At 59.2% G+C, this 25,891-nt stretch overlaps 2 protein-coding genes across 6 annotated transcripts; one reads left to right on the top strand and one right to left on the bottom strand.

The window, feature by feature from the left end:
* Positions 1–631: 631 nt before the first annotated feature.
* On the top strand, positions 632–9,368 carry ZNF414 (zinc finger protein 414). Its single transcript, XM_041128115.1, is given in 10 exon segments — positions 632–735; positions 5,458–5,582; positions 6,051–6,152; positions 6,239–6,346; positions 6,593–6,698; positions 6,955–7,453; positions 7,455–7,491; positions 7,859–7,909; positions 8,608–8,766; positions 9,056–9,368. Coding segments are annotated over 9 exon segments (1,209 nt in total). The 5' UTR covers positions 632–735; positions 5,458–5,512; the 3' UTR covers positions 9,133–9,368.
* A 2,391-nt stretch (positions 9,369–11,759) lies between these two features.
* On the bottom strand, positions 11,760–20,377 carry LOC115349315 (acidic leucine-rich nuclear phosphoprotein 32 family member B). Of its 5 annotated transcripts, none has more exons than XM_030033420.2 (7): positions 20,222–20,377; positions 17,379–17,528; positions 16,748–16,870; positions 15,496–15,694; positions 15,047–15,168; positions 14,555–14,609; positions 11,760–13,688 (listed from the first exon to the last, which is right to left on the bottom strand). In XM_030033420.2, the coding sequence occupies exons 1-7, from the start codon at positions 20,273–20,275 to the stop codon at positions 13,600–13,602; spliced, it is 792 nt and encodes a 263-aa protein (XP_029889280.1). In that variant the 5' UTR covers positions 20,276–20,377; the 3' UTR covers positions 11,760–13,599. The 5 variants fall into 5 exon arrangements, with proteins under 5 accessions (XP_029889280.1, XP_029889281.1, XP_040984051.1 ...); XM_030033421.2 differs by having other exon boundaries at positions 15,047–15,165; XM_041128117.1 differs by lacking the exon at positions 20,222–20,377 and adding an exon at positions 18,256–19,097.
* Between the last annotated feature and the right edge of the window lie 5,514 nt (positions 20,378–25,891).

The following is a 25,891-nucleotide window of genomic DNA, read 5'->3' as shown; positions in this document are numbered from 1 at the left end:
GGGCCATGAGTGATCTGACAGGCTCGGGGTGCTCCCAGGAATCCGGGGTGCTCCCAGGAATCCGGGGTGCTCCAAGGAACTTGGGGTGCTCAGGGGGCCCTGGGATGCTCTAAGGGGGGGGTCCAGGCTGCTCTGAGAGGTTTGGGGAGCTCCAGAAGGCTTGGGGGTACCCTGGGATGCTCTAAGGGGGGGTCCAGGGTGCTCTAAGGGGGGTCCAGGCTGCTCTGAGGGGTTTGGGGAGCTCCAGAAGGCTTGGGGGTCCCCTGGGATGCTCTAAGGGGGGGGGTCCAGGGTGCTCTAAGGGGGGTCCAGGCTGCTCTGAGGGGTTTGGGGAGCTCGAGAAGCCTTGGGGGTACCCTGGGGTGCTCTAAGGGGGGGTCCAGGCTGCTCTGAGGGGTTTGGGGAGCTCCAGAAGGCTTGGGGGTCCCCTGGGATGCTCTAAGGGGCTCAGGGTGCTCTGAAGGGCCCCCGGGTGCTCCGAGCCCCCCGGGATGTTCCAACCGCTCGGCGGGGGGGGGGCAAAAACACACAGGAAAAACAGCCGGGGGGGCACCGGGCCGGGGCGGGGCCGGGCTGAACCATCCGCCCCCCCCCCCCCCCGGTCCTCCTCCTCCTCCTCCTCCTCGTCTTCTCCCCCCCGCCCCGCTCTCGCGACAGCTCCACACAGAAAATGGCCCCGCGGCCGCGCCGCCGCTGATGCGCGCTCCGGGCGGCGCCGGCCCCGCCGCAGCCCCGGTACGTGAGGGGAAAGGGGGGGGGGGGGAACACCGGGAAGGGAGGGTGAGCGGCATTGGGAAGGGAGAACCGGCCCCGGGGGGGGGGGGTGTACCGGCCCCGGGGGTGGTGGGGCAGCCGTGGTACCGGGCCCCGGGGCTTTGCAGGGAGCTGGGACGTGCACCGGGGATTTGGGGAGGGGGGGCCGGGTAAAGCTGCCCTGCCCGTAGAGGGGGGGCACTAGCCGTGGGGCTGCTGCCCACGGAGGGCTCTAGGTTATGGGGGCCACTAGCCGTGGGGCGACTAGTCATGGGGGCTGTGTTGCTGTGTTCAGGGGCTAGTAGCCACGGGTGTGTTACCCATGGGGGGCTGCTAGCCACAGAAACCGCTAGCCGTGGAGGTGCTATCCATGGGGGGCTGCTAGCCAGGGGGTTACCACCTGTGGGGCTAGTAGCACAAGGACAGCTAGCCACGGGAGCTGTTAGCCCCCCGCCCCGGTCTTTGGAGGCGTGTGTGGCCCGTGGGAGCGCCGGGACCCGCTTCACCACCCCGAGCATCCCCGGGGCTGCGCCCACCGGGGTCTCCCCACGGCCTCTCCGTCTTCCCACGCACGTGGGAGCCGCTTTGTTGCTGTCAGGGGCCGGGGATGCGGCTGCTCGTCCGCTGCTGGAGCGAGGGGGTTCCCACACCTTGGCCATGGTGTGAACTTAAGCCGGGCCAGGGCCACAGGCTCGGGGGACAGCTTTGTCCAGGCTCAGGGAGGAAGGTCCATCCTCCCCAGATGGCTCCCGAAAGGAAAGAGGGGGGTTTTTTTCCAGCTGAAGAGCTGATGTAGCCCAGTGGATCGGCAGGTCGTGGGCAAGCAGGTAAAGGTGGGCACCAGGATGGTGCGGGGATGAGGGGAAATGGCAGCACGGTTCTTCCCCATTCACATGCCACCCAGGTCGCTGATGGCTTGGAGAAAGCCAGGGGGATGGCAGAGACCCCCAGGCTGCCCAGGGCGGCTCTGGGGGGAAGGCTGAAAGATGTTTCCCAAGGAACCACTGAAAGGCTTCGGCCAAGCTGCCCCCGCATCCGCCGTGGGGATGTGGCGTGGTGGCTGCGCGCGAGGCTCGGCGCTCACCCCCTTGGATGCCCATGCTGCCACCGGCAGCAGCTGCGGCAGGGTTCGGAGTGGGTTCTGCGGGGCTCTCCGGGCAGATTTTCTGAGTTGGAAAGCAGGGAGCCTGCCCTCGGAGCCAGTTGGAGGGATAAAACATTAAAACATCAAGGCAGCAGCTTTGCTCCAGCCCAAGTTGGGATTAGGGCACCCAAGTTGCAGTGGGCATCGCAAAGCAGGGGCTGCCGGGCAGCAGAGATGCCCCAGTGCATCTTCCCCACCCCCCAGCAACTCTTGCAGGGCTCTCTGTGATGCCTGAAGGCAACAGGAGAATTTATGATGTACATTTTAATTTATGACATGCATTTTAACCCCCGTGACCGGTGGCTGGAGCGTGTGCCGGGGTGGGTGGGGGGCTCGCCGCGCTGGCAGGAGCCGTGCTGCTGTCACAGCCTGTGCTTCCTCCCTCCGCGCCGCTCGGCGCTCACCGGCTGAGCGATCACATGAGCCCCTTGTTCGTAGTCTTTGTCTCTCATCTCCTACGCCGAGGAGCTGCATTTTGGGAAGCTTCTGCAACCTCTGGCCATAGACCACGTAGAGATGCTCAAATAGGATTATTTGTCCCATTTTTCCTCCTGGGGAGGGTTTGTAAAAGTCTTCTGTGCTTGGCGATATGTATAAACCCCCCGGTTCATTTGAGAGAGATGAGCTGTATTAATTATTAACTGAATCAGCACCAGGAGGCTGCTCTTGGGTGACCAGTAGCTGCAAACCCTCCTGCTCACCCTCATTGCTGTCAGCTCCCTGAAAAGATTTTTCCAGGGTCCCTGTTCACCGCAGCAGCCGGAGCGAGGGAGTTTGGTGCCAGCAGGTTTTCAGGGAGACTGGACCTGTGGCAGGAAAACCCTGTGAAAAGCAACACCGAATTTGCCGTGGCTCCAGGATTTGGGTTTCCAGAACAGGGTTTGCACCAGCGCTGGGGGAGTCACATCTCCAGTGGCCGTGTGGGTTCACTGGGGCTGGGGACAGTTGCAGGTCAGTGGCACCTGGGCCAGAGCATCGTGCTCGGGGTTGCAGAATAGAGGGTCCTGGAGAATGAAAAGTGTTGGACACCATCCCACGGGAGGTGACAAATGACAGCAAAATGATACAGGTGGCACCAGCTCCCTGAAAACCACGGCCTGGGCCGAGCATACCGCGATGCTACGGTGCTGCTGTCGTGTTTGCTGCCAAAAACGTACCCGCGTTGAACAGCTTTGCTCTGGTGGGACGTTGGTGGGGCCGCAAGCCGGGTGCAGGCGCATGCAGGCATGCTGGCTGCAACGAGATGTGCCTGCATCCATCCCACCTGCCCTCACCGGACCTGCCCATTAGCATCTGCTCAAGAAGCATTTTCCCAGCTTTTCTGGAGGAAAAAAAAATGAGCTTAAAACGCATTACTGGGGTACCGCCTGCAACTGGGAAATGGAGAGCGGCATCAGACAGCACATCCGAGAAGGAGCGGAGGGAGGTTTCAGCAAGAGCTGTAACGTCTGAAGGCACCTCTGGGTTTGACCCTGGAGCACCGGGAGGTTGGAGCACCCTGCTCTGGGAGATGACAGCCCTGCTGCAATTTTGCCAAGGAAGAATTTCCTGGTTTCTTGAAAAAACTTGCCTGTGCTCCAGCCGAGCTCTTGGTGGAGTGGGCGCGGGCATCCTGCTGCCTTACGGCCTCATCTGGAGGCTGTCGGAGACCATCGGTTCCCGGGGCACTGTCAGCAGGCCCCGGGGACAGGCAGTGGCATCAGGGATTGATCCGGAGTCAGCATTTCCAGTGGGGAAGTGGGGACCTGGGGGGACGTTCACTAGTCTCAAGGACTCGCGCTATCTGGCAGTGCTCCAGGAGCACCAAAGCTCAGTGGCTTCAGGGATGGCCACCGAAACGTGGCGGTGCCGCACGGATGCTGCACAAGGGGCTGAGCAGGAAGATGCAGCCCTGCCTCGACTCTTTTAATGCTTTCTCCCTCAAAAGAAGATTCCCAAGGCCTTTTTTCCCACCAAAAACTGCATTTCCCCCTCCTGATAAAACAAAGCTCCATCAAAACTGCCGTGAACTTTCTGCGCGGTGTTTACCCCGTCTTGGCCGTGCTGCTTCGTGCAGACTGAGCAAACCAACCCCTCCGGTCAGGGCTGAATTTCCCCTCCCGGGACACGATCAGCCCCGGGCTCTGCCCCAAACCCCCAGCTCTGTGGCCGACCCACCCTCCAGCTGGTCCCAGCCTCGGTGCAGGTTGCATCCCGCAGCGCTGGCAGAAGCCGCTGAGCTGAGAAAGCAAAAACAAAACAAAAAAAAAGCAATGCAACCCCCAAACAAAGCCGCAAGCCTGGGGGCAGCCGGAGAAATAATCCCGCATGGATTCCCCCCCCCCCCCTCTGATTTATTGCCTGATGGGTTGCAATCCCAGCACTGCCGGTTGCTGCAGTAACAGCCGCTGAGCCCGTCTTTGCCAGGCTAAAGCCCGGCTGTGTGCAACCGTCCGGGAGCTGGGCTGGAGTGGAAAAGCTCAGAAAATGCCTCTTGAATAGATGCTAACGGGCAGGTCAGGTCCAGCAAGGCCAGGAGGGATGGGTTGGATGCGGGTGTACCTCATTGCACCCAGCAAGGCTGATCTCTGGGGAGATTCCCAATGGACATTTGCTTTGGGAGTCATTGAGCTCTTGGGGAAACATTAACCCTCTAACCAACTGCAGATGTACACGTTGCGCCCACTCTGCAGCCCTGGCACTGATTATTTATTATTATTATCATTATTATTATTATTGTTGTTGTTATCATTATTATTGTTGTTTTCTTTTCTTTTTAACTTTGACATTAAGACACTATGAGAAATCTCCCAAAGTGAGGGACTTTTTGGATGCTTTTTGCTGGGAGTTAGTGTTTGGCTTTTGCGTGTCGAAGCCTCGCGCCGAGGCTCTGTGAGGCCAAGCCGATTTAATTTTGGGGCCCATCTGACGTAGCTTGTGTGAAGCACACGCCTCAGCATCAGGCCCTGCTGCTGATGCTCCCAGTCATGCAATGGGACCTGCTGCTCTTCTCGGCTGGAAAACCCTTTGAAATTGTGGGTGGGAACGGGTGGGGGGAGCATCCATCGAGACCCCAGCCCAGCTGGGAGCAAGAGAGGCTGGAGCAGCTCCTGCAGTCCCTGCTTTGGGGGGGGGTCCTGTGGTTTTGGGGGGGGATTTTTGACTATAGATGCTGTGGGCTGTATGTTACCACAAAGTGGGAGTCTGGTGATGCGTGGGGCAGGCTGTGCCGGATGGCAGCTGGAGGGGGGACATTTTGGGGGCTTTGTGGACCACCCCTGGGACGGGAAAAGCGGGAAGGGATGATGACAGCTTTGGCTTCAAAGCCCGGCTACTGCTCCCCATGGGGGACCACATTCAAAGCCCCGTTGCAGCACGTCCACCCCACAGAGATGCTGCAGAGCCTTGTGAAGCCGGGATCTCCTGCCAGCTTGGCCCTGGAGGTCCCCAGGCAGGAGGGTCGGTCCCACAGCCACGGGGTACCGAGGAGGAGGAGGCAGTCGGGGAACCGAGGAGGAGGAAGAGGCAGTTGACATCGCTCCTTGCCGGGCTTTAACCTCTCACCCTTGCGCTCGGTGTAGCATCGCCGGGAGAAGACGCCGTCGGCAGTGCGTGTCTCACCCCGTGCCCACCACCATGAAGACGGAGAAGGACGAGGCTGTGCCCACCTTCTCCCTGGGGGGTAAATATGCCGGAGAGGGGGCAGGTGAGTCCCTTGTGCCACGGGGGGGGGGGGGTTGGTGAGAGGAGTCAGGGCAGGACAGGGGGGAGAAGCCTTCAGTCCTGTTGCTGTGTGGTCTCTTTGGCCAAATCCCACCCAGAGGGGTGGCTGGGAGCACCCTGAGGGGTTGCGTGGCTGTGCATGGGTGCACATGGTTGTGCAGGGGTGTGCACGTGGCATCACCCCGTGTGTTCAAGACGCCAGCAAGCTTTGCCTTCATACCAGCAGCTTTTTCTAGAGCAAAGACCCTCCTGTCTCTAACCACCCTGGAGGGCTCCTGCCTCTCTGGCCCCTTCCAAGCCAGACCCCACCAGCCCCCCCCCGCAATTGCCCGAGCCCCTCTTTGTAAAGGGTAGGAAGGAGGGCAAAGAGGGAGGTGGTTTAGGCAGGGGCCGAGGCTTGTCTCTGCCCGCGGCAGCTGGTGCCCGCTGCCTAACGGCCTCTCCCTGGCAGGTTGCAGCGAAGCGGCTCTGCCCGGCGGCCCCATGCCGGTGGCAGGGAGCGGAGGGACCCCAGCCCCGGACCTGCGGCCGCTGAAGCGCAGACCTGTCCCAGGTGAGCCGAACCCCAGCCCTGCCCCGGGGAGGTGACGGCAATGGCCGGGGCAAGGGAACGAGGCCAACGGATCTGTCTCCTTCCAGGGAAGCACTACCAGTGCTCGAGCTACGGCTGCAAACTGGCCTTCCCCAGCATGCAGGAGCTGATGGACCACCTGAAGGTCCACTACAGACCCACGCAGTCCCTCGAGGGTAAGGCCAGAACACCCCACGTCGCTCCGGGGTGCCCTTTTTCGCCTGGGAGGTGGCAAAGCGGGGCTCGAAGCTGAGGCAGCACTGCTGGTGGTGCCTGTACCTGCAGGAGATGCTGCACAGCACCAGATGGGAATGGGGAGAGCGTGGAAGGTGCTGGAGACCCACCGGTGGGGCTACCCCCAGCCCGGGGGGTTGCAGCGCAGCCGGGCTGTTCCTGAATCTCTGCCCTATTTCTTTGCTCAGGCAAAACCTTCCACTGTCCCACGCTGGGCTGCACAGAGACCTTCCCCAGCATGCAGGACCTCATGGCCCACATGAAGGTGCACTACAAGCCAAACCGCTACTTCAAGTGAGTCCCGCTGGTCCCCGTCCCCATCCCGTGCCACCCTGCCATCTCCCTGCAGACACCTCCCACGGCGTGACCTATCCGGGGGCACCCGGCAGCTCTCAAACAGCCCCAAGCACACGGGCTCCCACCTTTGCAGACCCCCCACCACCACCACCACCATCTCAGCGGCAGACCCCCAGGCCCGGGGTTGCCGGCGGGGAGGGGGGATGATGCAGAGGGGAGCGTCGCCGCTGACGTTGCCTCCTCGGCCCCGCAGGTGTGAGAACTGCATGCTGCGCTTCCGGACACACCGCTCCCTCTTCAAGCACCTGCACGTCTGCTCCGACAGCGCCAGCAACCCCGCGCCACCCCCCAAAGCCGACAAGCCCGTCCTGCCTGCTACCTCTGCCCTGGAGAAGGAACCCCCGGCCAAGCCACCCGAGGGGTTGCCCAAGCTCCCGAGCGTTATCCGGCCCCCGGAGAAAGAAGCCATCCTCCCTGGCGCGGACACTGCCCCGGCGGCCCCCGCTGCGCTCCCCACCAGCCTCCCCGAGCTGCCCGGCTCGCTGGAGGCCCTGCCGCTGGTCTCGCCGGCCCCCCACCCCTTCCCGCTGCTGGAACCCAGCCTTTTCGGGCCGTCGTCCTTGACTCGGTTTTCGGGGCCACCCCCCTCCTCGGTGCCGGGGCCGTTCCTGTCCTACGTGCACCCTTCGCCCTACAGCTTGCCCCAGCCCCCGGCGCAGCATCGCCTCCGGCCCTACGTGCCGGGCCACGGCCCCCCCCATCTCCAACGCCGTCTGGAAGAAAAGCCAAGGTGAGCGCGCGGGGCCGTTCGGGCAAACCTTCTTCTGCTCCCGCCTTGACCAGCAGCTCCCGGAGGAGGACCCACCGTCGGCCAGCCGAGGATCCCCCTCCTCCCGGCCCCACGCAGGGCCACCCTGGCCCCCCCCCCGGCCCCATCCCACCTCCACCCCACCCCTCCATCCCACCCATAGGGATGCTCAATTGGAGAAAGCACCAGCAACCACCAAAAACAAGCCTCTAAATTTTCCCAGCCCTGCTGCTCCCCGGCGTGCTGGGGGTGCGAGGCGGGGGGGCCGGGCCAGGCCTGCCCTCCCACGTGTCCCCCCCCAGGGAGGGGAAGACCTAATGCTTGTCTTGCCCCTCGATTCCCTCCGCAGGTGTGAGTGTCAGCCCACTCCTCCCATGCTTTGGCTCAGGAGTGACTCCAGGTTAGTTTGGCACCTACTGGTTGGGGGCTGCTTTCTGTCACTGGGGGGGGGGTTGGTGGGCGGCAGGGGGGGGCCACGGGATGGGAGAGGCCCCATGAGGTGCCACGATGCTCCCCGGAGAGCAGAGGGGGAGGGCGGGCTCCCTCGTTTTTGGGAGCCACGCGGAGAGGGGATGCTGCCCAGGTAGGCTTGGAGATGGGGGGGGGTTGCCAGCTGCACCCCCCCCCAGCCACAGGAATCGCCCAGGCTGGTTCCTCCGGCACCCAAGGGCAGAAGCAGCAGGAGAAGGAGCTGCAGCAGCTGCTTGGGCTTGAGTCTTCCCAATCGCCCCAGCCCCGAGGCTGGGCTGGAACCCGCTGCCCTTTGCTCCATGGGATGCGGAGAGACGATGGCCAAAGGGAGGTCAGGACTGGGGGGCACAGCCTCGCTCCCCGCTCCCAGATTTGGGGTTCCTCCCTTGGGAAGGGGATCTCCGTGCATGTGGGACTCGGAGCGGAGGGGGGCTCCTGCCCCCATAGCACCAGCCGATCCGAGCCCCGTGGCACCCAGCACGATGCAACCGGCACCCGGGGCCGCCTGCCCCGCACCGCTTCGCACGGCTCCCGCCGGCGGTGGGGGCTCCTGGGCGCAGCCCCCCCAGGCCGTGGCGGGGGGCCGACGGGCGAGCACTGTGCTTCCCTCCTCGCCCGTCCTTGCAGGGCACTCCTCCAACAGCCGCATCGTGTGGGAGCACACGCGGGGCCGCTACACCTGCATGCAGTGTCCCTACTCCACCGCCTCGCGGGAGGAGATGACCCTGCACATCGAGGACCACCGCAAGAACCCCCCGCCACCCGGGCGCCTGGACACAGAGATGGGTACGGCCCGGGGGGGGGGTGGCAGGAGGGACCCCCAACTGCTGGGATACTGGTGGGGAGCGGGCTTGATCTGCCCCGCATGGACAACGCGTACCCCGGTCCCTCTGTCCTGGAGGGGGGTGACCAGCTGCTGGGGTGGACGCTGGGCTTCGGCTCCTGGCTTCCCAGCCTGCAGCGATGCCCCGGGGGGGTCCGTATGCCCTCCCCAGCCCCCGAGCAGCCTCCCATGGGAGCCAGGGTGCAAGGGGCTGGGCCGCAGTGCTGACTGCTCTCTTCCCTCTCCCTTCAGATTTCGGGGTGGGCCTCGCCTCCTTCCACGCCAAGCTGACGCCGGAGATGGAGAACTCCCTGTACTCCCAGCTCTGATGCCCCCGGCTCCCACGGAACTGCTCCTGCACCTCCCCATCCCTCTCCCCTCGCCCCAGCCAGGCAGGGGGGCACTGCACAGCCCCATGCCACTGCGCTGGGATAGGGACCCCTTCTGGGTACCAGGAGCATCCCCCAGCACGGGGTGGCAGAGGGGCGGATGGGTTTTTTTTTCTCTTGAATTTCTACCCTCCCTTTTGTTTTTGGAAACTCTAAGCACCCGGAACCCCGTGTCTCCCTCCCCTAAAGGTTTCATTGCTTCAGCTCCAGGGGCTCTGGAGGGAGCCCGGTAGGTTGCTCAGGAGTTAGTGGACTTCTCTGAAATAAGGTCTCCTAATAATAAATGGGAATTGTACAGGAGCAGCTGCTGGGAGAGCCTCTGTCAGTCCCTGCGGCGGCTGGGGGGTGATGGGGGAGTGATGCTACCCTTAAGGAGGGGGCAGATGGTGGGGGGGGCAGGGGGGGGTATGTGTCCCAGCCTGACTCTGCTCCCAGGCTGGCCCTGCACAGGGCAAGTTTGGGGAAGGGGAAAGGGAAGGGGTGCTGCCTGCCCCCGCCTCCCAGCCTATCAACACATTCCAAACCACAAAGAGCTCCTGAGAAGCAGAGTTGGAGCTTCTGCCACCTGCATCCCAGCACCCAGATTGGGCACCCAAACCGGGGCAGAACTCCAGTCTCCTTGTCCAGCACCCAGCCAGCCTCCGTGCCTGTCCCAACCCCACCACAGACAGAGGTGCCAGGAGGCCACGCAGCACCGGGCAGCAAGTGGAGATACGGGGCCCCTGCCCCATCCCAACAGCTCCGCTGTGCCCTGGTCCCCAGCCCTGGGGGGCTGCACAACCCCCTGCACCCCCCCCCGTGGGAGCCAAGCGGCCGCACGTTCTCACCCCAGGGCTCCCCAGGTCCCACTTTGCCTGTGCAGGTGCCAGCCCCATCCCAGCGAGGTGAAAAGTTTGCTCCAAACTGGTTTGAGCGAAGGCATGCCACTACATGCCAGTGCCCACGCTGGCTCTGGCCAGGCGCCAGCCACCGCCGGAGCACCAGCACCCCGCTGCTCTGCACCCCCAGGTCACGTGCTGCCACCAGCCCCAGGAGGGGACACAAATCCCAGGGGAATTGTTTTTTTTTCCCCTGGCTCTTGCACACAGAGCTGCCCTTTTCCCGGACACATTCCCCCCCCCCAGAACACAAGTCTCACGTCGGGAGGGGAGCTTCAAACTTCACCTTCCCACCCACCCCCTGCTGCCAGCAGCAAGCATGCAGCCCCCCGTGGGTACACCAAACAGGGGGGGGACACAGAGCCAAGCCCCAGTGCCTGCAGCTCTGCCCTTGATGGGGGGGCTCAAGAGGGGTCCGACGGCAGCCTGGCTGGGGTAGAGGTGCCTTCCTCCGGCTGCAGTCCCTGCGCACGGCCGAGCAGCATCCCACACTGCCACGGTTCACTCCTGCTTGCGCCCCTCGCCACGATGCCTTCCCCAGACACCAGTGGGGACTGCGTCCCGGGGGAGTCGCCGGCCACGGACAAGGATGGAGAGAAACCAGGGGAAACGGAGAGCCAGCTGGACGGACAGACCAGGCCGGACAGATGGAGCTGCAGTTCCAGCACCGCTGCCTCCGTGCACAGGAGCGAGTTGCTCCCCACTGCAGTAGGGCAGCCCTGCAGCCACCCACCTGGGTGGGGAGGGGGCAGCGAGGCTGTATTTGAAAGGGGAGCCCCTCACCTAAGGTGGGAGGGCTGGGAGGGGGCTGCACGGGCAGCACTGGGGTGCAGCAGCCCCTCGAGCCAGCGGCCAGGAGTGGGAGCAGCCGCAGCACTGCTCTGCCTCCTGGCTCCGGTCCACACAGGGCCAGGGGCTGCCCCCAAATCCCGGTCCAGCATGGACACCCCACACACACAATTGCCCCAGGCTCTGAGCAGGGGCACAGACACGCTGAAGTGAGAAGCCTGAGCTGAAGCCCCTGCCTGCTGAGACCTAATGGAGCAGCAACTCATTACAAAGCCAAGCAGGATCACCCCAGCACGGGGGGAGCACCGTGACATTGGGCACAGCTTGGACCCCTCCAGCCCCAGCAGGCACAGGCAGCTGCCCTGATCCTTCCAGCCTGCAGTAGGCTTCCACCTCCCTGCCGTGTGTTTGTACCTTGAACACCCAGCTTCCTCCTCTAGTCAGTGGAGGTGCCCACCCTAAAATCCAGCAGCGGGACCCTTCCCCAGCCTCTCCCTGACCCTGTGATCCCAGCTACAGCCACATCCAAAGGCAGCGAGCACAGCAAGGGCTGCTCTGTCCTGTGCAGGTCCTGCAGATGCATTCGTACCGGGACTCCTCTGCACCAGTCCGGTCTGTGGTACTCCAGCCCACGCCAGAGCCCCCGCTCCGTCCCCATCCCCACCCCACGAGCAGCCCTGACATCCAAATCGGCCCCACCAGCCGAGCTGCACTTACCAAGCATCCACCCAGCTGGGGCTCAGAGCAAAAGCAGACCACGCTGCGGGCACGGAACAGTCACCGCTGCCAGAAGACTCAAGAAAAACTGCCCCAAAACTTCCACCAAGTGTTCCTGCAGGCTGGCTGCAGCTCGGATGTTCCTAGAGCAGAGGCAGCGAAGACAACGTTCATTGCAATGGATTTTTAAAAACTGAAGTCTTTATTAAAAGTTTTATCCAAATTTTGTAACAAAAGATACAAAAGGGCTGGAGATCCTTATTTCTGGGACTAGTCTGACCAATCAAAACCTGACAGTTACTAGGCTAATATAAAATCCATACGATCTGCTAAAAATGCAGGGAAAAATTAGAAGTAACTGCTGCTCTGAAATTTCTTTTAAAAATTCCTTTAACATTTATAAGTTACTCAGTTTGCATTTTACAGGACTAGTTCTTCTCCGAATGGTTACAGCTACTGTACAATGCAAGAGACAACAGCAAGGACAGAACAAAGCAAGAGAAACTCGGATGTGCTGCAACACACACCCCTCCTCTGAAGGAACCGCTGCGAGTCTCGCCTCCGAGCGCCGGGTGCCGACAGATTGCCCAGAGCAACCACCGGGAACGCCACAAAGTGCCAGTGCGTCTGCACCCGTGGAGAGCCTCAACAGCAGGAGGAACAGCAGTTACTCCCGCCCCAGCACGGCTCTCCGGCACCCAGCACCGAGCAGTTACCATCCCTTGGATGCCACTGGGCCAGTGCTCCCCAGAAGCTAACGGAGTGCCGGCTGAACACCTCCGGGCAGAGGAAGGGTGGGCAAGGGGTCAGAAAGCCTCCGGCGGAGAGCTACACCTGGCTGAATCCACCCCTTCCTCCTTCCAGCCACCGCAGGGTGGGGGGACACATGCTCTGCGGCACCATCTGTGCTCCCGCAGAGCATAAACACGAGTGGGAGAGAGCTGGATTTCTGATCAATGCACATTTCTTCATGCTGAAAAGGAAAGAGGAGGAGGATGCGGACACCAGGCTAGCGCTGAGGCAACTGTCCAGAGCTGGTACTGGCTAGCAGAAGGACCCTGAGAATATATAGGCTAACACGGTCTCCCGGGGAACGCCGAGTTAGGTGCATCACAGTGATACTGGTTGAACGTGTTCTGTACAGTGCGAAATGGAGTTTGACAGAAGTGCAGTATCCCTTAACCTGCTATTTCCTATCTCTTCCTAAAGGGAGAGGCTGCTACGGGGTGACAAGAAGCCTCATCACAGCAAAGACACCCACAGCCGCAACAATCAGACTTACTTGGACATCCAAGTGGAAGTTACTAGGTGGCCACCAGGAAAAATATTCCAGTTTTTAAAAAAATAGGAAAGCAAGTGCAGGGCTACTGCAAGGTGCATCGTCAGAGGTACCAGGTCTTGCAAGCAGCCAACCCCCCCCTCTCCCCAAGACCCCAAGCACCCCACATCCCCAGCACTAAAGTATCTTCAAGCATCTCCAGAGATCACATCACCATTATTTCTGATCAGAGAGACCTCAGTGATCGTTCGCTTTGAGTCCATTTAGATGAACCAGATTTGCACCCACTGCTCAAGATGGCTCAAGTGTCTTCAGAAAGCTGGTCTGAGGGCATGCGGATAGCAAACACGCCTTCTTTGCTGTCAGGCAGGGTGGCGAGCTGGAGCTCTGGGTCCAGTGTGGCAAGGCTGATTTCAGACACGAAAGATACCCTAGGAGGAATTTTTTTTTTTTTTTTTTTTTTTTTTTTTTTTTTTTTTTTTTTTTTTTTTTTGCAAACTGCTGCACAAACCACAGAACGGAGAAAGCCTTTGGTCATGAGATACTTGTGAGAAAGTAAGCCTTGTATGGAAGATTCCCCTGAATGCCTACAGTATTCTACATCTTAAAAAAATATATTGTGGACGCTGCAGCCATACAAAGGGGGGAGGAGTGGGAGACGGGGATTTACAGTCTCACATAGACACAACGGGGAGGTTAAGACAAGCACAGTCATAGTCTGTAAAACTGATTGGCTCGCTCGGATCAGTCATCCTCATCGTCCTCTTCGTCTTCTGGATCTTCCTCTCCTTCATCCTCTAGATTTCGTTTTCTCTTTTCCCCTCGCGGAAGGTCTGCAAAAAGAGGCAAAGCATAAAGCTCTGTTCAGTCTTGTGGAACATTTGAACTGTGGCTTCAAGCCGCGTCAGCCACAGCTTGCTGGTGAACAAGCACAGACTAGACTGGCACCATTTTGGAGCGGAGATCCACCCTGCCCAGCTTCTCACAGCACCCAGAAAAGCCTGGACTAGCACGAGACATTAACTATTTTCTACGCCCTCCAAGCATCCCACATTTCAACAGCTGCTTGAAAACGGGCTTTTTTTGTTGACCACCCCCAAAAACGTAGCATCTGCAGAATTCAGTCACTTCTGACCAAGCTCATACGAGATCATTTGAGGTCATGCCAGCCACCATATTCTGTCAACATCCATTCAGGTGTTTAAAGTTTGTTATAACCAGAAGAGTCTGGACTCAAGTCGAGAAGCTCTGGGCTACCCTCCTCTCTACAGCCAAGAGGAGACAAACATGTCTCCAAAAGCATCTCCTCACACACACGGCAAACACAGGCTTCTGTGACAGAAGCCCTGCTCCTGCACGGACTATCCACTCAAGCTACTTAGAACTGGTTTTCTAGGCAATTTGCCTCTTTAGTATTTGGCAGACTTACCCAGCTTGGTTGGTATTAGGAAGTACTGAAACCTGTTTTCCCATCACCACTGTGTGACCCTTTGGTTATAACCACTATTCAACAGTCAGCTTAGAAATAAGCAACAGCTTCAGCGGTGCCCTTAAGCAGGAACGCCGTACTTTCTATTGGGGAAAAGCTGCAGGCAACAACAGCACTGCACTGGAGCTTGGGAAGCTCTACAAAACCAGCAAATGTGTGAGACTGTTGAGGCAGCTTTGCAAGGACTTAGTTTGCTAGGATTCGACTCACCATCATCAGCTTCATCTTCTTCATCATCCTCACCATCTTCCTCCTCATCTTCCTCCTGGAGTCAAAACAAGACGCTTTGTTGCAAGAACCACAATCCCATGACCAAGGTAATTCCACAGCAACATCTTCCTTCACCTCTGCTCCCGCCCTACTCTATAGCCTCAGGGTGGCAAGTACAAGCCGAGCAGGGAGAAGCTGTCAGTTCCCAAATAGCTTCTTGCATCCCTACGAAGGGGGCTGTACAGCTTTATCACCTGAAGTCACAGGAAGTACCAGGCCCAGCAGTAAACAAGTCCGAACTGGCAAATTTTGTGGACCGTGAGTCAAAAGGTGTGCAGGAAAAGCCAGAGCACACGGCAGCACTCCTCAGATCTGCCCACCAAGAGGCATCTGGGACATCTGGTCAGATGGATCACCAGATTAAGGGACAAATGCACTACCGAACATAGCAACGTGGTGCTGCGGATTTGTACCGATGACAGAAAGCCTCACCTCATCATCTACTCCATCCTCCTCCTCTTCACCTTCCAGATCATCATCTTCATCTTCTTCATCATCAATGACTTCTTCATCCAAATCATCTTCCTCATCATCATCATCCTCTTCCTCACCTTCTACCAAAAGGAGAAGGAGGTAAGTGTTACGGTTCCCAAATACTCACTATTCCCAGACAATTTGCTCGCAGCAACAACCCCAGTGCTCCGCGAGCAATGGTTGGGAAATCACGCAGAAGCACGCACAAGGAGTGCCAGCAACAAGCCCCGTCAGCTTGCAGCAAGTCTCATTTCTTACGCAGCCTGCCAAAGGAGGGAGTGGGGCTACCCACACAGCCCCTACTTTAGTGGCAAGTTATAATCACCATTTATTTAGCAACGTGACCATGCAGAAGGGGAAAAAGGGGTTGTTCACCAGCAAGAAAACCAAGAGGAGAAAATCCTCACCTTCCCCATTCTCATACTCATCTTCCAGTCCATCCCCATCTGCTTCAGGGTCTGAGTCAGGGGCTTCCTGGTCATCAGCATCAAATCCGTCTAGGTAGGTGAGCTGGGGCAGAAGGGTGAACACGCTCTCCCGGTAGTTGATAAGCATTGTCACCTCACAGTTGAAGAGGTCCAGACTATGGAGGTTTGGCAACTTTTTCTGCAAAGATCAATTCGTAAAATTACTTACAAGTTGATGCTGTTTGAAGATCAGGCAGCCATCAGAGAACAGCTGGTTTGCTACCCAGATCTAGTACAGAAGTGTCTTTGCATGCATTATTTGCACCATGTGCTCCTCAGATGGAGAGAAGTTATTGCTCTTGCTAAGTGCAGGCAAAGATTTCTTTTCAGCTCCTCTGTCCTAGTTTACCCTCCCTGGAGCCAGCTCCCTGTGAAACTGTTTGCAAGTCTTACTCCCTTCTGAACAGGGTGGGCAACAAGCACAGAAAGTCCAGCTGCCCCAGCAAGAGGAATCACTGAGCTGGACTCATCCTGCCCAAAACATCAGGCAAAATACCCGAGAGCACAACACAGGGAGACCTGCAGGCTGCGCCTGTGTGCCTTTTGGCACAGCCACAGCCACTGTCCCGCTCAGGCCATCGCACTGTGCACCTGGCCAAGCGAAGGAGGAGTAAAACAGTTTCAAGGTTTCTGCAGGGGACGGAGGGACCAAAGGCAACAGCTAATGAGGCACATGCCCTAGATCAGACCTTTCAGCTACAGAGTCAGGATCGCAAGGCAAGAGTCTTCTTTGGGGCAGTTCAGATGCAACAGGAACCCCCTGCAACGCACGCTGTGACAGCACCCAGGGCGAGAGGGTCCCAGCCCAGCACAACGGCGCCTTTGGACTGATGGGATGGACACCCTCACTGGTGTCCAAGCAACTCATCTCCATGACACCCCAGGTGCCACCTACCTCAAACTGCATCCGACCCATTAACGGTCCTTTCTCAGATGGACACTGAGCACTGCATCCACAGTTTTACTCATCCAGCCCAATGTCATGCTTCTTTTAGCAACTGGCTGCTGGTTTTCCAGACAGAGGAGCCATTAACTATTAGCCCAGCCTCAAATTGGACCCACTCATCTGTTCCCATCAGAACCACGAAGTGCTGTTGGAACAGTTACCAAGACGTTGGACTTCTGCTGCACAGACACGCTCCCCAAAGGAAACAACGTCATCCCTTAGATTCCAGCACAGCCTTCCACTCACCAAGGGCTCCAGGGTATTGATGTCTTTGATCTTGTTGCCGCTTAGATTCAAGTGTGTCAGGTTAGGAGTTCTCTCTGCTAGAACTTCAAGGCCACCAGAAATCCTGTTATCACTCAGCTCCAGCTGCCAGGAGGGAATATCACATGGTCACAAAGTATCTTGGCTTGTGACATGGGGAATAAAATCGCCCAGATAACCGGACTACAATAAGCACCCAAGCTCCAGACCCTGTTTGTGAGACCACGCCATAAAGCAGCAGTTCATGTTTTCACGTAAAACCCCCTCCTTCCCACAGTAACACAGCGCTCCCAGCCACCTCCATACTGCAGGACACAGGGGTACATGCTCTAAAATCTGAAATATTTATGATGTTACTGAAGCTTCTGACAGTAGCACAACAGCAAAAGCAAGAGAGAAAGGACACTAAACACATAATGAGCTCAAAAGCATTTTGTTGCATACTACTAAAAAACAACTTCTTTCACTTGCTCAGATTATAGGCTACAGAGGAAAAAGCAAAATCAAATGGCCTTTTTCTGGCAAATACAGGAAAAACAACTGTCACCAGAGACAGGGCAGCAGAGGGCTCAGAGCAAGGACTGCTGGAGATGGGACCACAGGTCTGACTCACCTTCCGGAGTTTGTTGAGTTTGGGGAGATTGGAGACGGACAGCAAGTTGATGTTGATCATGCTGAGGAACTCCAGGTTCTCAAAATCTGAAGAGAGACCAACGATCTTCCCATCGTCCGAACGGCAGTTATCAAGAACCAGCTCCTTCACCTGCCAACAGAGACACCCAGCAGCTTTCATCCCACCCGGCTAAGCCTCACCTCGAGTCTGCCAAGCTGACATCAGGCGGAGCGACCAACACTTCAAAGCAGCAGGTGTGTCTGAAGGTCCTCCTTTCTCATATTAAGGGACACGCAAGATCTTAAAGCCAAATAACTTTTGCGAGGGCACAAGGTGAGAATCCCTCACGGTGGTTAGGACTTCACCCTTTAAGTACGAGCCACGCAACGTGCGACCCCTGTGCCACCCCACACCCTGTGGCTCCAACCAAGGTCCACCTTCTCCACTAAGAAGCATTAAGGGGTTGAACCATGAAGTTGCATCAAAACGTTCCATGCACAAGGCATTAAAAAGCTCTCAAGAGTCACACTTTGGGTTTCACTAACGAGGTCAAACAAGGTCATCTGGCTTTGTCCCCTTCAACTCTCTCCCCCATGCCACTAGGGTGCTGGAAAACCTGCCTCCAGCAGATTTGTGTCCCTGTGACAGTCTCCACGCAGAGGTGACACATCTGCCTAGGCAGGTCTCTAAGCAGATGAGCTCAACCTCAAGCTCATAGTGCAGGACGACTGACGGCACCGAACATTTTGCCCAGCACAGACTACACATGCAGAAGCTGCCGCTACCTGGTAATTCAGCAGAAATCAACCCCCCTGTGGCATTAGGACCACGAAGCACCAGCACAGAACACCCCTAAACACCTGGAAGGTAAACGTACCTGACAGGCCCCTCTCCCCCAAAGTGCAGGTGAGTGCTCAAGCCCCAGCTCTCACAGGCCACTTCCAAAACTTGCCTTCACCCCATACATTCTTCGCAGCAAGATGCAAAAATCAGCCTTGTCCAGAAGGCTTGTGATGGTCTCCGAATTCCTCCTTTGCAGCACTCCCATTTTACCTCTCCTCTCAGATCAGCCAGCTATTAGGGAGTCACTTTAAAACCAATTAGCCTTACTGGCAGCAGAGTTTCGGGGCTGCCATGCCATCTTCACAGCATAAGCTCTGAGCGAATTAACGCTTAAAACTCCAGAAGTGGCATCGCTGGTCAGGGCTCCGAGCTGAGCAGCAAACAGGCTCAGCCAGGAGTTTTGTAGCTGAGCTCGTTTTGCTCCCAACACCTCAGACAAGCCTCCAGCTGAAGCGAGACTCTGTCACCACGATGGGTGTAAAGGTGGCCAAAGCCAGCCCTCCGCCACTGTCGCTTCGTTGGTGTGGGCACAGAGGCGAGCCTGAACGTTATCGGGTCGTGAACTAACCCGGCCGAGACCAGCTTTAACCCGGACCGGGCCCCTGCCCTGGATCGCAGAGCAAGCACTGCAGCGGGATGAAGCAGCCAGGACGGCTTCTCCCAGCAGCAAGGCTGGCTCACACCGGCTTTGGTCCCAGGGCACGCACGCTCTGACCCCGCTCGCCTCTGCAGAACGCCAGCCGCTCAAATCCCTGGTGTCAAACTAGAGCAGACCCGCAGCTTGCAGCCTCAGAGGGACGCTTCTACTCCTCAAATCATTCTCGTCCTGCAAATCCCTTCGCCATCCACAAAGCAGTTTTAATCTCCACCAAAAGCTCCACTTACAACCCGTTCGCCTCACGCTCGATTTTAAGCTGCCCGCGGCCGCACGCTGCCACGACATGGCGACCTGTCGTCCCTCCAAGCCGAGTGACAGCCACCACCAGCTATCTCCCTGCGAGGCACCGAGCGGGGCTGCCAGCCTGACCCCGATAAGGGAACGACCGCCTTTCCCATAGCCGGGAACCGGTTCCGGGAACGCAGACCTGAAGGACGAAGGAAAACGCTTCGAGAGGTTGCGAAGCCCCCGGGCCCGGCCCCATGGCTGCCAGCTGAGGGGCAGCGGAGCCGGGCGGGACGTCCTCACCGGGAGGCGGCAAGTTGAGGGGAGGGCGGCTCGGCTGCCGCCTCAGCCCCTTGCCCAGGCCACCGAGTACCTCAGCTCCGCTCTTCGTGGCCGCGAACCGGCACCCAGCTTTCCCCTCCACACACACACACCCGGGCCTCCGGGCCAGGCCCCGCTCGGGCCTCGGCACCGTCGCTGCCCACCGGGACACCCGCTGCCCGCCCGGCGCTGAGGCGGCCGCCGAGTTCTGACAGCGCGGACCCCGGAGCCCCGGGGGGCAGAGTGGGGGGGGGGGGGGGGGTACGGTGGGGAGAGGAGCCCCGGGCCCGACCCGTCGCCCACGGCCCCGAGTAGGCCCCGCGGGGAGCCCGGGCCCCGGCGGGGCGGGCCGGGGCAGGCCCGGGCGGCCGCTAATATGGCCGAACCGCCATGGCTGCGCGGGGCCGCAACCGGCCTTGCTCAGCAGCTACGGTCCGGTCAGAACCGGCCCGGCTCTGCCATGTGTGTGTGTGTGTGTGTGTCCCCGCCCCGCACCGCCGCCCAACATTCCCCGCGACGGGACGGGACGGGACGGGACCGGTCGCTGCTGCTGCTGCCGCCGCCGCCGCCCCGGGCCGGGCCCCGCCGCGCACGTGCGCGCCGCCATGGCGGGGGGGAGGAAGGGGGGGGGGGGTGGTGGCGGGGAGGTTTCCCCGCCAACCGCGCTACGCACCCCCAACCGCCCCCTCGACCCACCCCGCCGTGCGGGACCCCCGCGGGCCGCCTTCCTCCCGGCCACCCCCGCAGCACGTGCCCGCCCGGTTCCCCCGCCGCTCTCGCGCTCTAGTGACGGTACCTCGCCCGGTTTCTTGTTGCGCAGCTCCAACGTCAACCGCTTCTTCATCTCCATCGCCCCGAGCCGAGCCGAGCCGAGCCGAGCCGAGCCGAGCTCCGCCGCGCACGCCCACGACCTCCGCCGCGCCGCTCCCCGCCGCCCCGCCCCGCTCCCGCCGCCGCCCGCCCGCCCGAGCCCGAGCCCGCGCGCGCCGCCGCCGCCGCCGCCGCCGCCTCGGCAGAGGAAGGGCGCCAACGGCAACAAAGGCGGCGCGCGCCGCGACCCCTGCCGGCCGCGCGCGCCGCGCAGCGCCGCGCAGCGCCGCGCCGCCCCGCGCCGCCGCACGCGCGCACGCACGCACACACACCCGCACGGCAGCGCCCCCTGCCGGCCCCGAGCCGACCCGCCGCCGACCCCCCCCAGGCCGCGCCGGGGCGGGACAGGCCGCGCTCACCGAGCGGGGCGGGGGGGGTGTCCCGCGTACGGAGCCCCCGGCCCCGGTGTGCCGCCCTCCCGGCCCCGGGCGCCACGTTCACGTCCCCAGAGGGCCACGTGCCCGTCCCCGGCACCACGTGCCCATCCCCAGGCGCCATGTTCCCGTCCCCAGCACCGCCACGTTCCCGTCCCCAGGCACCACTTTCCCGTCCCCAGCACCACGTTCCCGTCCCCAGCACCACGTTCCCGTCCTCAGCACCACGTTCCCATCCACGGCACCACATTCCCATCCCCAGGCACCACGTTCCCATCCCCAACACCCCAACACCACGTTCCCATCCACGGCACCACATTCCCATCCCCAGGCACCATTTTCCCATCCCCAGGCACCACGTTCCCATCCCCAACACCACATTCCCATCCCCAGGCACCACATTCATGCCCCCAGCACCACATTCCCATCCCCAGGCACCACGTTCCCGTCCCCAGCACCATGTTCCCATTCACAGCACCACGTTCCCACCTCCAGGCACCACATTGCCATCCTTGGCACCACATTCCCGTCCCTGGCACCACGTTCATGTCCCCGGCACCACGTTTCCATCCCCAGGTGCCATGTTCCCATCCCCAGTCACCACGTTCCCATCCCCAACACCACATTCCCATCCCCAGGCACCACATTCATGCCCGCAGCACCACATTCCCATCCCCAGCACCACATTCCCGTTCTCAGCACCACGTTCCCATCCCCAGCACCACATTCCCATCCCCAGCACCACGTTCCCATCCCCAGGCACCACATTCCCATCCCCAGCCGCCACATTCCCATCCCCAGCACCACATTCATGACCCCAGCACCACGTTCCCATCCCCAGGTGCCACGTTCCCATCCCCAGCACCACATTCCCATCCCCAGCCGCCACGTTCCCATCCCCAGGCACCACGTTCCCATCCCCATGCCAAGCCTCCTCTTTCAGCCGCTGCTGAGGCTACGCCTGCCAGCGGTGCTGCAGCTGGGGAGGGTGATAAAGCCGGGGTGTTGGTCGGGCTTTCTGCTAAAGGAACCACGAGATAACAGCGGGAACTCCCTCGTTACTACGAGGGTTACGATGATGATGGTTTTCCCTTCCCTCATCTGATGGGCAGCGCGCAGAGGCCGGTGGCTCGCCCCGGCTGCGCTCCGGGTGCAAACACGGTGAGCCGGGAATCCTGCCATCATGGGACGGGCGAGGCGAGGGTCAGCAGGGCACCGGGAGCCCGGGAGGTTCATGGCTGCGGGATCGCCTGGCCCAGGCGGTGCTTTTGGGCCCGGTCGAGCTTAAAGGGTGCAATGGAGCTGGTGGGACTTGCTGCACGGGGCTCGGGAAGGTCCCCCACCGCGACATGGTGCCACCGTTCCCAGGAACCCCGTGCAGGAGGAGGAGGAGGAGGATTCCTGCAGGATGTGGGCACTGCTGGCAATGACTTCATTAAAAATTACCTTAAAAAATACCCAGAGAAATCTCTCTGATCGACGACCAAGCCTCCAAGTAAACAGGAACACGAGGGCGCGCAGGACCAGCCTCATAGTCCCTCATTGTCCCCTTTGGCAGCAGGCCACCGGCTTGCCTTGTATGGGAGGAAATGGCTTTCTGGTACATTGCAGTTAATTTTTGCCAGTTGGCTCTAACATGAACCTTATTTTATTAGGAGTAGCAAAATGAAATGGCGACATTCAGCAGAGCGGTTTAAGCTCCAAAGGGGCCAAACCAAGGGGTTTTTTAAGAGCAGATAAGGGACATCTCCATGAAGAAAAACCACCTTTAACGTTGGTGTGCGTTTTTTGCATCTCTGTGATCTCCCCGGCTCCCTCGCTGACCCTGGCTCAGTTTCTCCAGCCCAGCTGCATGCCAGAGAGCTCCTGGTGCTCCACCACGGACCGAGCAGTCCGCGGGGCACCGCACCGGTCACCCCTCTCCTCCGTGTGCCCCTAAGGATCTGAAACTCCCGGCGCTGAGGCTGCGTGGAGGTGGGCAGACGCTGCGGAGGACGAGATGTGGGGCGGGGGCACTGAAGGAGCAGGGAGAGCAGCCCACGGCTGGGACGAGCCTGGCTTCAAGGTCCAGAGCATCCTCTTACTGCCCTGTCTGGGTTAATCACAACCCCACGGGTGAAGCAGCAAGGCGGGTCATAGAATTATAGAATCATTTAGGTTAGAAAAGACCTTTAAGATCATCGAGTCCAACCGTAAGCGGGTCCCTCCTTTGCTGGGTAAACCCAGGCTCGTCTGGCCCTTTTGGGCTTCGCCGAGACCTACTCAGGAGGGAAGAGCAGGTCCTGGCACCCGAGGGGTCCCCGGGTGTCCCCTGCTAGGAGACACCCACCACCCACCCACCCACCCACCCACCCAGCCCTCGCCGGCTACAGCAGCAGCTTCAGCAGGCTGCCCCCGGGCAGAGCAGCTGGGAGATGAGCGGAGAGGTCCCCCCTTGCTGATCTGCATTTGTTTTAAGGTCTCTTTCATGTACTCTTTGAGGCTCGTTTCCTGTTCTTTGTAGAAAACAATGCTCCCCCCCACCCCCCCGCCCGTCCCAGGGTGGCTTTATCTCCCCTCCCGTGGGCTGCACTCCCTCGGGAGCCGAGCTTTATGTTCGTCTCAAAATACAAAACCCTGCTCTGATTTAACCGAATTGATTTTAAAGCTGCGTCTGGTATTTGATGTCTGGTAGATGCATTTAAACAGATCTAGATCTTCTGTGTTTGGGCAGATTAACGTGAAGCTGGTAATTTACTGTGCAAGTGACAGCAACTGGAAGGCTGGACTGTAAATGCTGACATGGATTGAAATTCAGGTCTGGAGCTTTTCACGCAAGCTGGAGCACAGATGCTCGGAATAACGTATTATCTGTCTATTATACAACACAATATTATCTGTTTGCATTTTGCGCTGCTTTAACTACTTCGTTCCTAGCCCAGTGCCTCCTGAGAGTGAATCCTGTATAAATGGCCCGTTACTGATGTCTGCACGGCAAGGACCTTCTCACCACGCTGTACTTTCCTGTCCTCAAAACAGGGGCAAGATTCCCTCAAATCTCCTGGTGGCTGTAGATCCTGCTGGGATCCTGCTGGGACATACTGGCATCTGGCTGCAGGAGAACGATGGGTACATCAAACCAGCTGCAACAGCTTCTCCTCTGGGAGCCAGGAGCTGCACAAGCCCTGAATGAGAGCTGGTCCCTGCATGGCTGAGCTGTTCCACCAAGGCGACTTGCTCCAGAGACCTTCAGGGTGGTTTGGGGATGCCCAGTGATCTCCCGTAGGTGGAAGATGTGATCAGGCGATTTCTTAAATTTGATTTACGAGCCAATAAGGCATCGGCTGGGAGAGAGCAAAAAACCAGTGCCCACGTGCACCCCAACAACCTCCCAAGGAGGAGGCAAATAAGGTTACCACAGTCCTCGGTAGCCTTTAGAGGAAAGTCCCATGATTTTTATTTGTTTGTTTCACTGGTGGAAATCGGGGATCTAAAACTTGCAGGGCCTGATGTGCTGGCTCCCCGGGGACCTCCTCTCCCTCTGCTTCCCGGCCGGGCCGTGCCCCGCCGGTTCTCCCCGCTGCAGAGCTGCTCCGGTGCCGGCAGAGGGAAGCATCCCCCCGGTGATACGGGGAGCGGGGCCCCGGTAGCCCGGCCAGGGCCCCTGGGGGCTGGAGTCCGGCCCTGAAGGGTCCTGGGGGGAACCCGAGAAAGGGGGGAGTGGTAGCAGGAGCAAATACCTCTGCAGAAGGAGAACCTGAGCGTGGCTGGAGTATCCGAGGTGCAGCTGGGCAAAGTGGTCCTCATCTGGGGTAAAGCCAGTGCTGGTGTCTCCCACCTGGGCTCTGCAACCCTTGTCCATGGGACACATGATGGCCAGGCAGCTTCCCATATTTTGGGGCAAGACGGAGGTGCCCAAAGAGTTTGGATGCCACCAGTCTCCCTCCAGGCACTTGGCAGAAGCGCCTGAAACGGGAGTTGTTGTCTGGAGGCTCCCGAAAGGCAGCAGGGAGAAGGAGGCACTTCCAGAAAGAGATGTGCCTGGGTTTGCCCTGAACACTGTCTTTCCGAGAGCGTGCAGGATTAGTACTCAAGCAGAGAGGCGTGGGGCTGGCACTCCAGTTTACACACAGTGTTTCCCCGGTGTAAGGTAAAGTCATGATTCTCTCATATTTGCAGTGTTTCTCCTTTATTAGTGATTCTCTTAATGGTGCGGCAGGGCTATCAGCCAGTCTCCCTTGAGCTTTCTGCATGGCAAGGCCTTGCAAGCTGTGTAGTTTGCACCTTAATATTTTATCAGCCAGCCAGTGATTGAAAAAGAAAATCCAACCATTCTCCCTGGAACTTCCCTGTCATGTCCTGTCCCTCACAACAGTCTGTATCTGGTTTGAAACACCCAGACAGCAGGCAGGTTCCTTCGAACTCGCTGAATATGAGGCTTATTATCCCAGTCCAGGGGCTCCTCAGCCCGGGATCTCTTGTCCTCTCTGCTCTGCAGTCATTAGGTTTGCCCTACAGTAATTAGCTGTGGATACTGGCATCTTTATGCAGCGTAACCATATAACAACACCCAGCTCCTATCTCAAAGCAGATCTGGAGGCACTTTGCAGATCCTTATTTGAACTTTCCGGTAGGGAAGCTGAGCTGTGTAGCGGGGAAGGTATTTATCCACCAGCACCCTGTAGAGAGACAGTGCCCTTCGGACCAGCTTCTCCCAGCAAATACACTCAGCATCATTTCCATCGCAATCGGTGTCTTGGAAACACAGGCTGGGAATAGGTCCGGCTATAGCCCCAGGGAAAAGAGAGAGAGGCAGCGGGGATGTACCTGGGGTGGGATGTGGGGAGACGGGGCTGCCTTCGGCCAGGCGGGCACCATCCCCACCTCATCGCGCACAAGGAGTTATCACCTCCAAGCTGCCCCAGCACACCCCAGGCTGTTCACAATACTTGGTAAAAAAAGAAGAAGGGTGGTGGATAATTACTGTTTTTACCAATTCCGCAACGTCTCCCAGCTCAGCTGGACTAAGCAATAACAACGCCAGGAACTATCATCACGGCTATTACTGCTTTGCACTACCACAGGATTTTGGATCCCCTGTAAAGGAGCCAACACCCAGAGAGACCACAGAGAAAACCTGTCCTAAAGAGCTTACAAAAGGCATGTGACTCAGTTGGGAAATGGACTTCAGGTGCCTCAGGCCCCAAGATGCACCCCTGATGTTAGGGTTAAGTAATGCTGTG

The sequence above is a fragment of the Aquila chrysaetos genome, chromosome 12 (genome assembly GCF_900496995.4).
Source record: "Aquila chrysaetos chrysaetos chromosome 12, bAquChr1.4, whole genome shotgun sequence".
NCBI classification, from domain to species: Eukaryota; Metazoa; Chordata; class Aves; order Accipitriformes; family Accipitridae; genus Aquila; species Aquila chrysaetos.
This window is presented reverse-complemented; position numbering and strand designations above follow the sequence as displayed.

Coding starts and splice junctions, on each gene's coding strand:
- LOC115349315 (XM_030033420.2), bottom strand. CDS start 20,275: ATGGAGATGAAGAAGCGGTTGACGTTGGAGCTGCGCAACAAGAAACCG. Junction 17,529..20,221: donor GCAACAAGAAACCGGGCGAG/GTACCGTCACTA, acceptor CTCTGTTGGCAG/GTGAAGGAGCTGGTTCTTGA. Junction 13,689..14,554: donor AGAAGATGAAGCTGATGATG/GTGAGTCGAATC, acceptor CTCTTTTTGCAG/ACCTTCCGCGAGGGGAAAAG.